Consider the following 17,863-nt stretch of genomic DNA (forward strand, 5'->3'; position numbering starts at 1 on the left):
GGGTTTTATGGTAACTGTTTTTCCAGGGCTAGGATTTACTTTGATTTTCCTGAATCTTCCCAGATTCGGGGCCTTTTGTGGACCCTTCTGAGTGGGACCATTTATGTATTGTGGTTTTATGGCACCTATGAAGATTCAAATTAGATGGCTGGTTAGGTTAGTCAGCTGATGCCCTTTCTGGTATGTTAGCTATGAAAGCGCATAGCTCAGTGGCTGCATTATAAAATGAATGATGCCAATTTCTGTAAGCAGATTTACTCCAGTGCAATACAATTCTTAATCGCCATTTCCATTATATTTTACAAGTGAATGGAGAAGACGCCTAAAATAAAACATTACAAACATTGCAAGACTACTTACGAAACCCATGCTGCTTTGGCATGATTCACTGATAGCTCTCAGTGTCTCACCGCACAGTTCTAACGAAATAACAGTATAAGCAAGTTACCAAGAACATGTTCAGAAGTTTCAGGAATACACTGGACAATCACAATGCTTGGTTTGTTTCTCAAATGATGCTGAGCTGCTCTTTGAAAAACTGGACTTACTTGTTACCCTTAATGTTGGAGTATGAGAATAATCTGAGGGCTGGACTTGAAAGAGCTGACCATGCCTATCAGATCACATTCAAACGAATATTTAGCATGCCACAGAAAAGGAAATTTGAAAGGCCAAGTTCCAATACGAATTAACCCACAAGTCACTACGGCATTAAATCCTGGTACAGTGAATAGAGCTAAAAACAGCATCAGTGGATCCATTCAGTGTCAGAGCAATCACCACTTTATTGTGCAAGCAGGAAAAAATAACTAACTTCTTCAAATACCCTCAATACACAGCTATAAAGTCGGATGACATTTTCACTAAAACAATAACCCTTAGAAGTGAAACAGAAATCAGGTACAATAAGGATTATAGCCAAGTGAAACTACCAAAAGAGCCATTAATCCCATGCCCTCTTTCATCATTCTCTCAAATATGAGGCAACTCTCTCTTAGCCGGGCACACTGAAGTAGTAGAATGTCCCTGGAAGGAATTTTAGATCTGGTTAAAAGAACTAGATCTACATAGTCTAAAAGACTAAATGACATATGACTATCTTAATGGCCCAAGCACTGACCTGCTGTGATCAGAGATGTGACTGAGTTGCTTAGTTCAGATCAAGATCTGAACCAAACTTCTCAAAAGCCTGGGGATATCTGGATTTGGCATTCCAGTTCAGCTCTTGCACAGACCTTCTAACATGGCAAGCCTGAGTTGTGAAATTCAGATTTGGATATTACAGTTGGTGTTGAGCCCCCGAAGAGATACAAATGTTTTTACAGCAAATCAATCAGAACACAGAAATCTGTTGTTCTGTATTGAGAGCTCCTATGGCATTTTATATATAATTAGATAAGTACTTTGGCTGTGCATTTCCTACCCTGCCCCCCAGCTCCTGACAGATCTCGTCACAGATAAACAGCTCAATCATGATGCCTTTGGCTGCCATTTTATAATGAAATGTATCTCTGGCTGCAGAGGAATATGATTTTAATGAGAATTATGCTGATCTGAAATTTAAGAAAACAAAGATTTCATTTTGTTCCATCAGTTCAACTTCCTTTGTTGTACATACAGAAAATCTATAAGATTAACAAAAGTGCAATTGTAATGCTTTTCTGTAAAGAGTGGCTGTGTTATACCTCCCTCAGTGCATAGATCCTTTTGTAAAGGGATTTGCTTCAAGCAGTAAATCCAAATTCTCAGATGTGAAGGAAGCTGACCAGATATCCTTCAAACACTTTCCAAATCATTCCCCAATCTCATTATAACAGTAATAATTCAATGCTTTTTTCTCTACAGGTAAGACAACTACCTTCTGTATACTAATGCTTTCTATAGGCAAACTCAACCTCTTACATTAACACGTACGCTAAGCCTGCAGATTTTTTCCTTAAAGTATTCTAGCTTCCAGAGAAACAGAAGTATTAGACAGATTCCCAAGTGCTTTTAGGAAATGCCATTTATCAACTGCAGGGCCACGCACAGAATTGGACCCTTCAGACAGAATGGTTTCTCCAAGACAGCAGTAAAAATGCTGCCTCCCAAAGATCTTCGTACTCCAGATTTGCCAAGAAGCACATCTTCATCTTAGTTTCTACCCTGCTGTTGTCCACCAGTCCATCCATCAGTAAAGTGGCAGCTGATTGGTGAAGAAGCCAGCCAACCATCCTGTCTAGTTTCAGACTCTTTGGGGCTAGAATATTTTCACCCCAGAGGCTTAAGTGAAGCACATTAGCTGCAACTCTAGCAGATAGTCTCTGAAACGAGAAGTGGAAGAAAATTGTAGCTGAACTTGCTGAATCATGTGAGAGGTGTTAGAATAGACATGCAAGGCATATATTGCTGAAATGCTCCCAAGTCTCTTCTCATCTCACAGAACTCTCCCTTCTAAATGAAAGGCTTTTTGTGGCTGTTGCTGTCAGGCTGTTATACTTGATCTCCCAATTCAGTTAAGGTCCATTACATGCCACCCTTGTACAATACAACTTCACTGTACTATGCAAAAGAGTGTCAGGTACCAAGATCCACCGACCCAAGGAGAACAGTGTGGACATCAGACACCTGAAAGTCTGAAAGCGGCTAAAAGTCGACATCTTATGTTGACAAATTTCTGTAGTGTAGAGATAGCCCTAGTCATGGTCAAGGACCCCACTGTGCTAGGCACTGTATAAACATTCTATCCCAACACTCTCAGGAAAGTGACAGCTACACAACTGACCCCTGTTAAAACCCCACTCATGACAATAGCGCAAGGTCTCTCACCTTGTTCGGATCCCGCTGAAGTAGCATCTTTACCACCTGCTTCACATCGAAGGGCATGGTATCTGGAAACTCTGGCAGCTGGTCTTCTTGGTAGCTTCTGCTTTCCAGAGAGGACCCTCCTTGGCCATAAAAAGGATTACACAGCCCAAGGATTTCATACGCTATTGCTCCAACTGCCCATGCGTCTGCTTTACTGTAGTCAATCAGGACACCTGGACCAGGTGTTGCTGTGACCACCTGCAGCAGGAGGACCATAGGAAACATACGGGAAATAGAAATATACAGCACAAGTTTGTTTGACCTTTTGATAAATCTACTTCTTTGCAACAGGTCAGCATTTCCATGGTAATCAACTTAGTTCTCACCTCCGAATAAAGCTTGCACCCAGCCTAGTATTTATAGAGATAAATTACTTGAGCAGCTGAAAAGGGTCTTCAGATAGTGGCCTTACAGAGAAACCACATGTTCCATTTCACACTGCACGAAAGCCAAAGTTATCCCTGCCCAGTATATCAGTGCCAGGCTGGGGATCCCTTACCATATGTTAAGGCTCCTGGTAGTGGGGGGAAAGGAAATACAATTAATTTCACCACCACCCAGAGGATGCAGAGGAATATGCTAGAGAAACGACTGCTAGTGTAATAATAATGCAAGAACTGCTACACAGCTGCTGTGTAAGACTCACTGTTCTGAGACCCTTGTAAAAGCTAAGCAGAATAGGGCATAAGAATGAAAATGCTGCCACATTTGGAATCTCTTACTTCTATGTATAAGACCAACCACCACCTTGTAACAGATTTTTTTTTCCCACTTTCAGCTGCTCAAGATACCAATGGGAGATTCTCCAGCACAGAGCTCTGTAACGGTGTCCTCTTGATAAATTCAACTTCAACATCAAAGACGTTTTACCACATGGTAGTGCCAATCAACCAGAGCATGAATTCTCTAAGCAATGCTATTGAAGATGGCCCTCCATGGCAGGAACTTCTGTGGGAAGATAAACTAGACAGACAATGTTGCACCCACAGCAACCTGCAGCCGCCAATATATCAACTTAGTAGGCACAGTACTAGGCAAGAATGGCTGGATAGTCCGTAATGAAGAGGCTTTCATCAAGAATGGACTAAATGGACGTGTCTGAATGGCATTCAAATGTCTCATCTTGTGTGGAAGGAGGGTATATAGGGCAAAGGGGAAGGTTTGGTGTTCACTAAATCCATTACTTTGGACCTGCTCCTGCTCCTATTTATGTTAATGGGAAAGCTCCCACTGACTTTACTGGATTCTGCACTTCCACCAGCACCACACATGTAACTACCAAATACAGCAATAATTACTGAGACTCATACACATGAGAAATTACCTCTGGCGCCATAAGAGAGCCATTGCCTCCCCGATCCACGTACCAGCTGGTGAACGGCAATCGCAAGCCAATATTTTCATCTGCCAAACAGCAACCGAAGTCTGTGATCACCAGCCAGGGAGAGCCAGCTGTAAACACCACAAGGTTACCAGTGTTACCACCCAATCGAGATGTGCAGTGTATAATACTTGGCCATATTCGATACCATACATCATGTTAGAAAACTGACTATTATTCAGCACAAGCAGTCTCATTCCTTACAGGAATCTATATTACTACAGACCATTTCTGCATCTCACAGTGGCGTAACCGTGGGTCTCCGGCGCCTGGGACCAATACTTACATTTGCACCCCCCACTAGTTGGTGGCAGCGGTGGCAGTGTCCCGTGGGGGTGGAGGGGTGTGGACCCATTTCCCGCTCTCCCCCACTCTACCCACTCCCCCGCTGTGGGTGTGGCGGGGAGTGGGAGTGGGGGAAAGTGAGAAACGGGCCTGCAGACCCTCCCCCCCACCCCGTGGCATGCTGCTGCCAATGGGGGGGGGGGGTGAGAGGGTGGAAATGTAAGCATGTGGGGGCCACCCAGAGGAGGGGGACATGACGGACTCTGCCCCGGAGCCCTGCCTTTGGCTGCCTGGCCCCTGCGCGGCCGGGATCCCTGCAGCTCCCTGCTTACATCCAGCATGGGGGTGGATGGGATGGGAGGTGGAATGTCAGGGATATCAGTGAGGGCTGGCTCCTCCTCTGAGGGCCCAGCCGGCGCCACCCCCCGGCCAGCGCCCGGGGGCATGGTCCCCCCTCGGTATGTCACTCTCTTCAGTATTACAAGTTAGAAGACTGGTTTTCCTTCACAAATGTCACATTTGACCATTTCTCTGCATAAAAAATTAGTTACCCCTACAGAGTTTTCACAGACACTTCAGCAGCCTGGCCCCCCCGCCCACACATATTTTCAGTTTCTGAGATTGCATGAAGCAAAACACTCATGTTCATTTAAACAGCTTCCATCGAACTTGGACACCCAGTGAGTGAGGTATAGCACAAATGTAAAGCACCAATGCACAGAATGGAAGCATATTCCTACATACAAAATACAGTCTAAGAAGTAGAGTTGCTGCTGACTGGAAACAGACTGGTGTGTCAGGTCTGACTGAGTCCCACTCTGACTTCAGAGAAGATACATCAGGTTAAGAATTAATCAGAGATGGAAAGAATCTTTGGTACTCTTTTTAAAAAATCTGTAGCAGATATAGAGCCAAGGAGTTGGCAAATATTTGAGCTAGTTAATGGTTACTGTCCTGATGACACGTCAAACATTGCAAAGCAGAATAATTGATTTCCAGACACTGATCTGCAGAGACTGAAGTTTTAATCATTACCAACTGCATTCAGTATAGCTTTAACAAGGCTGTAAGAAAACAAAACCTATGCTAGGACCTTTAAAAATATTCTACAGAAGCTACAGTGGGATTTTTAATTACACAGATCTAGGGGCTCGCTATTGTTTCCTGTTCATTTGAATCTCAGTCACACTGAAACAGTTCAGGTAATTAAAATTTCAGTTAAAGGGAGCGACAGCAGAACAACAAAATGTGCTTTTGGTTTTAACCATCTGTTAAATCCCTCTGGTATCACTTAATGTTTAGTGATCCGATGGTGCAATATCATTAACCTATCTGTGCTGTGGGATTTTAGAAATTGCTCACTGCTGCCTGGCAAGTGACGATGACAGAGACCATAGACCTGGAGCAAATGCATCATAAATGTTGCACTGCAGGCTAGTGCACGCCCTTCTGCTCTCTGTTTAAGCAGTCACTCAGTTAGTAATTTTTGCAACATATCTTGTTAACAGTGCTTTGTCCTTACATAGTACCTTTCATCTGATGATCTCCAAGCATTTTACCGACACTGAGCAAACACCACAACACCCCTGTGAGGCTGGGAAGCATTATCTCCATTTCCTGATGGGAAAACTGAGGCACAGAAAAGCTAAATGACTTCTCCAGATGTCACAGCAGCAGCAAGTGGTAGAACCAAGAACAGAACCTAGGAATCTTGACTCCCCTAAACAAAGGCTGTAACATCTAGGCTCACTTCCTTCCCCGTTAAACACTGTGGATGTGATTTTCAAAAGCGTCTAAGTGACTTACTAGCACAAGTCCCAACACAAGTCAAATTACTTTTGTAAACTCTCTATTCATCTCCAGCTGGATTCAGCAGGCTACATACCAGAATCAAATTCAACTAGGATATTGTCAGATTTTAAATCTCTGTGCGCTATTCCATGTCGAACAAGATGATCCACGCCTTCCAGTAACTGTAAAATCATCATGGTGCTGAGTTGGGTGTCTGGATTCCTTTCTCTCAAGTATTGGCGCAGGGTGCATGGATAACTAGACAGCATGAGAAAGACAATATTTGGTTCAGTATTCTACTGCTATAAAGCAAATATTCAGGTTCAACATTATTGGCATCTGACTGGAAATATTTCACTGTTACATTTACTAACTTCTCTCTAAAAATCCCAAACTCCTTAACCAATCCCAATCCCTCCCCCTAGGAAATAAAAACCATCTGCTTCCTTCCTTCCTGAGACTATATTTTGCTGCATGACATACCATCTGAAATCTGGACTCTCCAGCGGTGTTTTCATGCTTCTATAACTGGAAATAAAAGCATCTTCTCTAAAAGTACAGGGCTTGCAAAATGTACAAAGATTTCTTACGGATTTGATTTACAGAGGGTTCTTCTGTATCCTCTTTTGTATTTTGAAGGAAAGAGAGGGAAGTGTGTTATCACAGAACTAACAGACTTGGTGGGAAGGGATATGAGTCAGAGGAGGGAAAGTTTTCTGAAGTCAGGCTGGTCAAAGTAGCAAAAAGGTGGGGGAAATGGAGATATCCCCCTACAAAGTGTTTATAAACATGAATGATAATTTGGAGCCTAATGGTTGTGTCTCAATTGAAAAGCAACAGCTGATCAGAAAGAAAGAGAAAGCCCAGAGTTACTGCATCCCGAAAAGTCACTTTTGCTTCAACTTTGCCTTTGTGTACAGCTGAGAAGGTATCATTAGAGAACCAGAATATCTGAAAATTGGGAAAGTGTTTGATGTTTCTAAAATCAGTTAATTAAAGTAATTATTAAAAAGAGTAACTAGCCTTCATTGTTTGACAAGAGTTAAAACCTCAAGAACTGGGGTCACACAGGGATGTTTCTAAAAGCATGCTCTGATCCATGGCAATGAGCCAGACCAAGACTTTACAAGGCCCTGTGTTGCCTATCTGGCAGGAATAGAATACAGAACCTCACAGCAGAGTCACACTAGAAGTCTGAGGAATTTTAAAAGCTCATCTCTACCTACTTTTTCATCACTAAGAAGAGCGTGCGGCTGTGACCGATCCCACTGGGGTTCAGACTTAATGGGAGCACATCTGGATAGTCCACATAAGCTCCAGGTAGCAGAGGAACTGAGGATGTAAAAGCTCGGATCACCTGGATTATATTTGGATGAGGTTCCAACCTTTTCTTCCCAAAGACAGGTCTCCTGTTTCAAAAATAACGTGTGTATCACGAGACAAAGAAATTAAGACCCAACAACAATGGTAGGATGGTGAATTACAGACACTTACATTTTGGTTATTCGTAATAAAATTGTATTTTCCATTAATATAGCACCTTTCCTCCTAAAGGGTCCCAAAACAGTTTTATAAACTCACTCATTCTAAAACAAACAACGTTGGTAAGTTACCAGGAAGGCTGGAAAGTGTAGTTCAAAAGAAGATGTACCATTTAAAGTGTCTGTAAAAAATACTCAGCCATTCACAAACATGAAAAGCTCTGGATACAACAAGGTTACAAAAGGTTGCAAACAATTCTGACAATTGCTCAGCAGAAACTTTCCTAACCAAGTCTCCAATCCTGGAAACTAATCCATACAGGCGGGTTCCTGCTCTCACATGAAACCCCACAGGCGTCAGCAGGACTTCACAAAATGGTACTCCATATAGGCCATGAGTCTACTGAGGTAGACAGAGCTCCACACAGGCACTAGCATCTGCCTGCATGGCTCAGGCTTCGTGCAAATCCCCACTCCTAGTGTTATTAGTGGGCAATCCACTGCAGATCAAGGGTAGTAAATGGACTTCAGCTTTGTAGACCTGATCCACTGATCACAATTAAAACTACCGTTTGGCACTTTCCACGGAATGTATTAGATCCCCTTGCTCTAACAGCTCAAAAATATCAACCTCTACTTTCGACAAGGTGCAGTTTAATCTTACACCGTTAGAGGGCACACAAAACATTTGTTTGATCAGCTCTTAAAAAAAATAAAGGGGGGAGATTACATCGAGAAAACAGAATTTTCCACAAATTTGACTGCTCATGCCTACACTAAAAAATAAGCCCCACTGAGAATGATTAAAAACAAAATGTAACCCTTTATTTTACTCCAAAATAAACTTTAAAGTGCTAATGTTCTACGTTATTAACAGAGGGGTAGAGTTAGTGAGAGAAACCTGCACCTCTGTAAGATTCAGGAGAAAACTAGGGCTGGCTTTGAAAAAAAATGAGTTTATTATTGGAAACAGAATCAAGATCAAGGGGATACCATACCAGGAAATCTATTCTTTGAGTTACACAGTAAGTGCCCATTAAAATGAATGAGACAGACCTCTCTTTCCTCTGATCCCCTGAATACAAAATTTGGTTTGTCTGTTACACTCCTAGGCTAACTACATACCAAACAGTGTTTATTATTCATTTGTACTAGCAGCAAAGGTGTATTTGAAATTTAAAACAGATGATCTGGATTTTAGACTACATTGTTTAAACTGAAAAAAGAAAAACTTTTGTAAAAAAGTTTAAAAGGACACAAAAAAACAAAACAAAACAAAAACCCCAACAACTTTCCTGTGTTCACATCTTAGATGACAAAACTAGAAAGAATTTTAAAATTCTAATTTACTTTCCCATATTTATTTACTTTTCTCTTAGCTCAGAGTGTGAAAATAGAGTAAGTCATTTTCACTTTTGATTCCGGTCAGTTTTGAGTGAACTTCATTGATATGTTATCATTATTAAATTACTTGTACCACTGTAGAACCTAGGGATCCCAGTCACAGGCCAGGACCCCACTGTGCGAGGCACTGTACAAAGAACAAACAGACATGGTGGTATTCTCTTCTCTAAATCATTATGAACCAATGCCCCAACACAGTGTTTATGGTACTCTGTACTTCTGGAGGTACCATCATTTAGCTGAAATGTACAACAAAGGTCCTGATCACTTGTGGTCACTAATTATCCCATTCCCCCTTCACCCCCCTTATTTTTTGGCAAGTGTAGAAGAATTAGTATTCTGGCCACGGTCCAGTTCAAATGATTAAATTCTGCCCTCATTAAATCCCATGTCGTGTCAAGTGGATGCAATCTTTCTCTTAATTTCCTCAATTTAAATACTCTGTGGTATGCCTGTGTACTCTAAACCACTACCGAATTTCAGAGGTCTGATGAAAAGATTTCCACACATATTGTACAAACACAAGCACAATGAGAAAAACTTGCAAGCTACATTGGGATTTGGATGAAAGGTACCTCAAATCCTGAACGTATCAGTACTGCTTCCTCTTTTTTTGGGGGGGGGAAGGGAGAGAGGGGGAGAGGGAGGGGATTTAGAGATGACAATAGCTATTGCAGGGAAACACAGCACCCTGAACTCAGATCTTGATTGACATGTGAAAGGGGGAGTTGGTTTTCAAATTTTTTGTATCTGAAATTTATGGGCTCCACAGATTCTTTATAATATCCTGTGTTCTTAAAACATCACTTTTAAGGACCAAAAAAGCATCGTCTAATAAAACATACCTGTGGCAAGCAACAGTTCCATATTCCCCAGATAAGGCAGCACCACTTGCCGGAACAAGCTCCTGTCTCATGGTGCTGAGGATAGCTTCACTTGAAGAACCAGCCTACAACAGGAGTTACATAGCACATTGTATTTAACCTAAGCTTTAAAATCATCCACTCTAAATACCAAAACTGGAAGCAGATAACCCTGAAGCTGAAACTAGATACATTCAGGTTAGAAATCAGGGGTAATTTTTAACAGAAAGGGTGTAGTGGGCTCCTCATCATTTGAAATCTTCAAAATAAAACTGGATGTCTTTCTAAAAACATTCACTAGCTCAGCTACAAGATATGGGCTTGATTCAGGAATTACTGAGTGAAATTCTATGGCCTCTGTTACACTGGAGGTCAGACTAGATGATCATAATGGTCCCTTCTTGCTTTAAAAGTCTGTGAATACCAACTGATTTAAGGGATGGATAATTTGATAAGACTCTGTGTTCAGCTGCTTGCAACCTGGAATGGGTACAGTGAATTTTCCACAGAGAAAAAAATGATAGCTCTCTGAATCTCTAGGATAGTTGCTTTGGGATATGGCTCATCACAGACTCATTTGAGCTGGAAGAAACCTGTGAAGAGAAATCTGGTCCAGCCACCTAATTATGAGGGGCTTCCAGTAGCTTATTCAGTTATCCATCCTGTATGTAGCATTATTGGTTTTATACCTAAATTGTCCCCAGCAAATAGACATACAAGTTTCATCCTTGAATCTCTCTAAAAGCAGTGATTCCTCAAACTTCTTTAGCAGTGTGTTTTCCCACGTCCTCCTAGTTCTTAAAGTTTCTCTTAACAGTAAACAATCATTTTCTCCAGAAAATATTGTCAATGTTGTCAAGAAACAATAGACAAACCAGCAGTGGCACACAAACGTCATGCTGATGCTGACACCTACAGGAAGAATTTTTGATTAGCATTAATTACCTCACTGTGATGACTGTTCATTAACAATCTCTGTTTCCAGTGCTATATACCAACAACTTTGCTCCAATGTACTAATCATGCACAGAATAATTAGAGCTTTCAACACATCTGTGGTAAACATTTCACTCAGACTTCGCAAGTGACAAACTGGAAGATTAAAGACTAACTCCTTACCGAAATGTTCCACATCATTTTGATAGCTAATGGGAAAGCAGCTCTTTGCTGGTCTGTTTGTAAAGGTTTCTCTTCTGCAGCCTGGATAACTGAGCCATGATCCCACTGTGTATCTGGACTCTTCCCTTCTAAAGGCTTGCTGTCTTCATTTCTTTGGCAGTTGGAAGACAAAGGAATCGCTGCTTCATATACTGCCGCACTGCACCCTTTCCCAATGGGTTGCCCAATAAGGTACTCTTCTAATTTGAAGCCCTGCCAGCGGAAAGAGCTCAGTGGATCTTTCAGTGGCTTGTTCTTTCTGATAAATATAGTCTGAAAGGAAAGTAAACAAACCACTCAATTATTCAACACTTAAAAAAATACAGAACTACTTTGGTATGTTAAATGATATAATTGTACGGACTCCAGGGTGTGCATACAAGTATCTATACCAGATGGCCAGCATAGTTCTCATTTGAAAGCTTTACATCTTCTATTATGTTAAACTACAATCCACTTGGGCACTTACAGAATACAAGGTGGAACCCAATTTACAAACTTAAGGCTCCGTAACAGGACTTCCAAATCCTACACTGCATTTCCATGCTTCAGATTGGATACGTCTGGGATACAGATGTCCTATTAGGGTATCTGAGTTTGAAAACAGGTCTAAGTTCTAACAGTTCAGTCAGGGCCTTGTACTCATTTTAAAGACAATGTATTCAAACCAGCAAACAATCTATCATCAACACAAGTTTTTATTTAAGGTGCCTTTCAACCAATACTACAGACAAATAAATATGTGTGAACAAAAGAGGGGAAAAAACATTTCATCTGCAACATAAGCAAATAAAGTCTGCAGAGAAATGTCTGGCCAGTTTCTATAAAAGGGATTTGATACTGCTTCCCTGCCTCTCTGAATGAATAAAATAATGTTTATAAATAAAACCTAGTTAAGAACAATGGCAGATAGAATACCAATGCCCTAAAGCTTTCATGGCAGCTGAAAATGATGACTGGTTAGAGAGAGAAACAGTGAAGGGAAAATGTTTGGGGGTTGATGAAACAGAAAGGAGAAGAGGAAGTGGACAACAGGATCGGAAATTAGGAAAGAATTAAGAAATTGAAGAAACAAATTGTGATGAATTTTCTGTAATGCTTTTATGATACCTAGGCATACCTCAGTTTCCCTCAGAGTGTGGCATTGCTACCCAGTGCATGCAAAAGGGATAATAAAGCACCTGGAACAGTGCAAGAGACAGGTGTGACTGTGTCACCTTGCTGTCTGGGGGGAATGAATATAGTCATTAAAGAACTGGCTCAAACTGATCCAAATCAACAGAAGGCCCAGCAAGGCAAAGAGATGCCCCAAATATTCAACAATCAACACCTAACAGCAGGAAACCCTGTCAGGCAGGAGTTGGGGTTGGGAACTGAGCTGGAGAACAAGGTGTCAGGGAAAAAAGAGAGCCTGGACTGGGGAGACAAAAGGGAACAGAGGGAGAGAGCAAGAGGAGGAGTTCATCACAGCTTGGCTGCTTCATCATGGCAATGGTTTGACCAGGGTAGACTATGTGGCTTAACTTCATTTCCCTGAAGGGGCACAGTATAGGCCTTTCCCAGGAGTCTGGCTTGACTGGATTTGCTGCCAGGAGCCAGAGAGAAAGACAGGGAACATTAGTGCTGAAGGCCCAGTCTTAGAATCCATGGGCCTGCCTGTGTGGGTCCTGGGGTCCAGTACACTAATGGGGTCATTCCCAGGAGACTGGTAACAGGCTAAGGGCATAGACCAGACCCTGTGACAGAAATATACCTCAGAACGGAAAGGAATCTAACGCTCCAATCCTGCAATCAGATCTGCATGGGTACAGGAATCTATATGCATGGATGCAGCTACAGCATCGGGGCCCAAGGCCTGGTTTACATACAGTCACAATCGTTTCACTAAACCTCTGAAGTCAAACCAATTTAATTGAAGCAACTTTGTGTGTAGACGCTCTCTTATCAGTTTAACTTACAATAAATAAAATAGACTGGAAGGTATTTAAGTAGACGGGGGAGAACATGTTTAAGAAACCACGCATGGGGGGGGGGGGGGGAGGGTGTGGCAGGTGTGGCAGAGGAAAAGGAAAAAGCTATTGAGAAAGACAGAGAGAAAAGGAGAACGGTTTACAGACGTGTATTTAGAGCTGGTGAAAGGTGCCAGTCTGACAGCCCTGGAGACTGTGTGTCTCTACATACCTAGCATGGGTAGCAGCGCTGGCCTCCTACCAGCATGCCCAAACCCTAACCTGTAGGGACCCTCCCCAGTGCCGGCCTGGGAGGGCAGGGGGTGGAATCTCATTGCTAAGCCAGTCTTGGCCCCACAGCTGCCACCCTCCACTGTCCCACTTACTAGGCGTCTGTGAGAAAGGAGCTAGCCCCCCGCCCCGACACCCAACACATTCCTCCTCTGCTGCTGGTACCTGGCCAGGAGAACAGCCCCGCTGGGACCCCACCTCGCCCTGCAGATGCTCACTGGGATTTCCCATTCCGGGACCCAGCCGCGGCCCAGTGTGTGGGGCATGGGGCTGCGCCACTGGCCAGGCCCGTGTCTGTCAGCTGATGTCCCCTGCCCCCCCCTCAGGGCAGCACTCGCCCTGCAATGGGTCTGCCCCAGACACCCCCCGTCACTCTCCCTAGGACCCACGCCAGGCCCCTCTCAGGGGCCGGTGAGCTGGGATCCCCTCCCCCCACAGGGGGCAACCCCGGAGGCGGTCCCCAGCGAGGCCTCGCCGTGGCCCGGTCCCTGTCCGTGGGGCGGGCCGGGGGCCGCACCTGGATGTCGCGGCAGGCGGAGGCGGCCTGTCTCTGCTCCTCCAGCCCCTGCTCCAGCAGCCCCAGGCCCAGCCCGAAGGCCAGGCTCAGCCCCCGGCTCCCCCGCGGGCCCCGCAGCAGCAGCCGCCCCGCCAGCCCGGACACGGACACGGACACCGACTGGCGGAAGAAGCGGTAGCGGGGCGGCAGCAGCGGCGGTAGCAGCAGGCGGGCGGGCGGGCGGGCGGCGGCCGGGGCGGCCCCCAGCGCAAGAGCAGCCCCCGGCCCAGCAGCAGCCAGCGGCCCAGCGCCTGACGCAGCGCCATGGCCCCGCTCGGCCCACAGCCGCCTCAGCGCGGCCCAGCCCGGCCCTTGGTTACTGGGGGAGCCGCCCTGTGACGCGCCCGGCCCGGGGTGAGGGGAGGGGCCTCGCTGGTGTGTGTGTTTGTGTGTGTGTGTGTTGTCTGGAGCCACGCTTGTGTGTGTGTGTCTGTGTCACTGCGAGTACGACTGTGTGTGTCTGTTTGTGTCACTGCGAGTACGATTGTGTGTGTGTCCCTGGGGACAGCGGGTGTGTGTCGGTCACTGCGGGCACGGTGTGTGTGTGTGTGTGTCACTGCAGGCACGATTGTGTGTGTGTCTGTTTGTGTCACTGAAGGCACGATTGTGTGTGTGTGTGTCTCCCTGGGGACAGAGGGTGTGTGTGTGTTTGTGTCACTGTGTGTACAATTGTGTGTGTGTCCCTGGGGACAGAGGGTCTGTGTCGCTCACTGCGAGCACGGAGGGTGTGTGTGTGTGTGTGTGTGTGTCACTACAGGCACGGTTCGGTGTGTTTGTCTGCCTAAAGAAGGGGCTTGTATGTGTGTGTGTGTCACTGCGAGCACAGGGCGTGTCTTGCGTGTGTACCTGCGTGCCACTGTGAGCACAGGATACGTGTGTGTGCGTCACTGCGGGCATACCGGGGTGTGTCACTGCAGGCAGGGTTCGGTGTGTTTGTCTTTCACACTGGGGACTTAGTTTGAATTAAGGTGCCTGTAAAATCGAATTAATAAGACCACCTCTGCAAGTAACATAGCACCTAATTCAAATTTGTTCATTTGAATTAGTGTCCGTGTGAACATAATGGAGCTTAATTCGGATTAATTGCCCTCCGGAATGTATCCCATTATGCCCCATTTTCACCTCTCTGGCCGATGGCGCTGTGCTGCTCTGTGGTCACAATAGCAGGTAAAGTCCCCTCCCCTCAAGCCCCGGGAAGATTTGAATTTCCACTTCCTGTGCAGGCAGCCAGCGTGGAGAGAGGTTTGCCAGTGTTCTCAGCATGGCTACGGCAAAGCCGAAACGTGCTCCAGCATGGAGTCGACCAGAGGTCTTAGACCTCATCCAGCTGTGGGGCGAGGAGTCCGTTCTGCTTCAGCTCAGAGCCAGGAAAAGGAATCTGGACATTTATGGAAGGATATCGCAGGGCATGCTGGAGAAGGGACACCAGAGAGATGCTCAGCAGTGCAGAATCAAGATAAAGGAGCTTCGCCAGACATATCAGAAAGCCAGGGACGCGAACAGCTGCTCTGGCTCCACTCCCAAAACATTCAGATTCTATGATGAGGTGCATGCTATTCTGGGGGGCGATCCCACCACGATTCCTCCACGCAGCATCGACACCTCCACTACTTCACAACAGTCCATGAACAATGAGGAGGAGTCCATGGACGAGGAGGAGGGGGAGAAGGAACCTGTGCAAAGCAAGGAGCATGAGAGCGAGGTGTCCCTTCTCCCAGAAACTCTGGACTTATTCTTGACCCCAGAGCAGTCCACCAGCACACACGACAGCACAAATGATCCCGGGGAAAGCACATCTGGTGAGTTTTCTTTCTTAAGTTCCTGTCTGTGTGGGTTTGTGTTGCCAGCCGATTACCCCCCACCACGCGGTCTGCATTAGCTCTCTGTAAGATTTGAAATGCAAGCACAGAAATCCCCCCCCCTCCTGTCTGTGTGGGTTTTGGATGCAGGGAGGGAGGGACACACACACTCTCTCTCTCTCTCTTCCATATCTGTGAGGGTTTGGAATGCAAGCCGAGATTCTCTCCCCTTTTCTTTCTTCAGTTCCTGTCTGTGTGGGTTTGTGATGCCAGCCAATTACCCCCCACCCCACCACGTGGTCTGCATTAGCTCTCTGTAAGGGTTTGGAATGCAAGCACAAAGAGAAAGTTACTTGCTATATTTTATCAAGGCATAATTATGGAAACTGAAACATATGTATCTTCTTCAATACACAAACTAGAGGCAACATTTTATCAAGCCATCATTGTTGAAATTGATACACATATATTTCCTTCCTAACTAAAAACTGTGGCTACATTTTATGAAGGCATCATTATTTCAAACTATTACATCTGTATATTGCTCTTCTCTAATTTGGCTGTGGCTGTCTTGTTATTTTTCTTTCATTCTGCAGACACCTCGCCAGTGGCCCGACCATTAAGTAGTGCTGCGGACAGACTGTCTCAGATTAGGAAAAGGAAGAAACTAAACAAAGATGACATGTTTTTGGAGCTCATGAATGCCTCAGCAGCCGCAGAGACAGAGCAAAGAGCGATGTGGCTGACCATGTCCCAGAACATAAGACAAATGCAAGACCATGATCGCAGCACCACGCAGGAGATGCTGCGACTCCTGCGGGACCAGGCAGAGTTGCTCCGTGTTATTGTGGACAGAGTCCCAATGACGCCCTCCCCCTCCCGTGCCCCAAACAGGTCTCGGAGGAGATTGGCCAGGAGGCAGCACCTGCTCTCCTCCACCCTGGTGGAGGGGAGCAGAAAGCTGCAGCGGCCACGCTGAAGTTGGCCAGCAAGCTACCATCCTACCCCTGGACACAGTGAAGGAACCCTTCCTCCCCACCCCACCCAAGACATGACTGTTCAAAAATAAATGTTTGCATCTTTCCAAAACGTTTCTTTATTAAATAAAATCTTGTTCCTGAAGGATTTGTCGGGCACAGATCTGCAAGGGCGGTGGGGAGTGTGGCTATCATCAAAGGAAAACAACATACAGGAACCGAAATCAGGCAAGCAACATACAGGGGGGTGGGGGGTTGGTGGGTGGTTTGGGGATAATCAAAGGCAAACAACATCAGTCCTGCATCTCATTGCAGAACCTAGTTTTCAAAGCTTCCCTAATGCAAAGCGCTCCGGGGTTAGCTCTCAGCGTAGTGCTGGCAGGTGGCTGCTCATAATTGGCGGCCAGTCTTTCTGCCTCCACAGTCCATCCCTGGGGGAACTTTTCACCCTTAGCTTCACACACATTATGAAGAACACAGCAAGCAGGTATCACAGAAGGGAGGTACTTCTCATTAATGTCCAGCCTAGTGAGGAGACTGTTCCATCTACCCTTTAAATGCCCAAAAGCACATTCTATAACCATTCTGCAACTGCTTAACCTCTTATTAAAACACTCCTTGTCACTGTTAAGGTGTCCGGTGGATGGCTTCATTAGTCAAGGGAGCAATGGGTAAGCAGGATCCCCCAGGATCACTATGGGCATTTCCACACCCCCGATCTGAATTTTTTGGTTGGGAAAGAAAGTTCCTGCCTGCATCTTACAGAACAGCCCCGAGTTACGAAATACACAAGCGTCATGCACCTTCCCAGACCACCCCACACTGATGTCTGTGAAACGACCCCTGTGATCCACAAGCCCCTGCAGGACCATTGAAAAGTACCCCTTGCGGTTTATGTACTCAGTCACCAGGTGTGCTGGTGCTAAGATGGGGATGTGTGTTCCATCAATGACCGCCCCCTCCCCGCAGTTGGGGAAGCTCATCGTGGCAAACCCGTCCACTATGTCCTGCATATTTCCCAAAGTCACTAGCCTTCGTAGCAGAACTCTATTTATGGCACTGCACAGTTGGTGCACGGCTA

General features: G+C 45.3%; 2 protein-coding genes across 2 annotated transcripts; one reads left to right on the top strand and one right to left on the bottom strand.

The window, feature by feature from the left end:
• Window positions 1-765: 765 nt before the first annotated feature.
• Window positions 766-14,287, bottom strand: PINK1 (PTEN induced kinase 1). The gene is given in 9 exon segments (XM_067567490.1): window positions 766-2,303; window positions 2,809-3,045; window positions 4,172-4,299; window positions 6,399-6,562; window positions 7,531-7,713; window positions 10,035-10,138; window positions 11,172-11,483; window positions 13,968-14,185; window positions 14,188-14,287. Coding segments are annotated over 9 exon segments (1,692 nt in total). The 5' UTR covers window positions 14,273-14,287; the 3' UTR covers window positions 766-2,042.
• Window positions 14,288-14,295: 8 nt separating this feature from the next.
• Window positions 14,296-16,876, top strand: LOC137165951 (uncharacterized). Its single transcript, XM_067567493.1, has 2 exons — window positions 14,296-15,805; window positions 16,402-16,876. Exons 1-2 carry the CDS (start codon window positions 15,268-15,270, stop codon window positions 16,782-16,784), a joined length of 921 nt encoding a protein of 306 aa, XP_067423594.1. The 5' UTR covers window positions 14,296-15,267; the 3' UTR covers window positions 16,785-16,876.
• The last annotated feature ends 987 nt before the right edge of the window (window positions 16,877-17,863 follow it).

The sequence above is a fragment of the Emydura macquarii genome, unplaced genomic scaffold (genome assembly GCF_026122565.2).
Source record: "Emydura macquarii macquarii isolate MOO-44397 ecotype Brisbane River unplaced genomic scaffold, CSIRO-AGI_Emac_v2 contig_2768, whole genome shotgun sequence".
NCBI lineage: Eukaryota > Metazoa > Chordata > Testudines > Chelidae > Emydura > Emydura macquarii.

What these genes read in the sequence shown, in the direction of transcription:
- LOC137165951 (XM_067567493.1), top strand. Translation starts at nt 15,268, where the DNA reads ATGGCTACGGCAAAGCCGAAACGTGCTCCAGCATGGAGTCGACCAGAG. An exon ending in TCCCGGGGAAAGCACATCTG is followed by an intron (nt 15,806 to 16,401) that starts GTGAGTTTTCTT and finishes TTCATTCTGCAG; the next exon opens with ACACCTCGCCAGTGGCCCGA.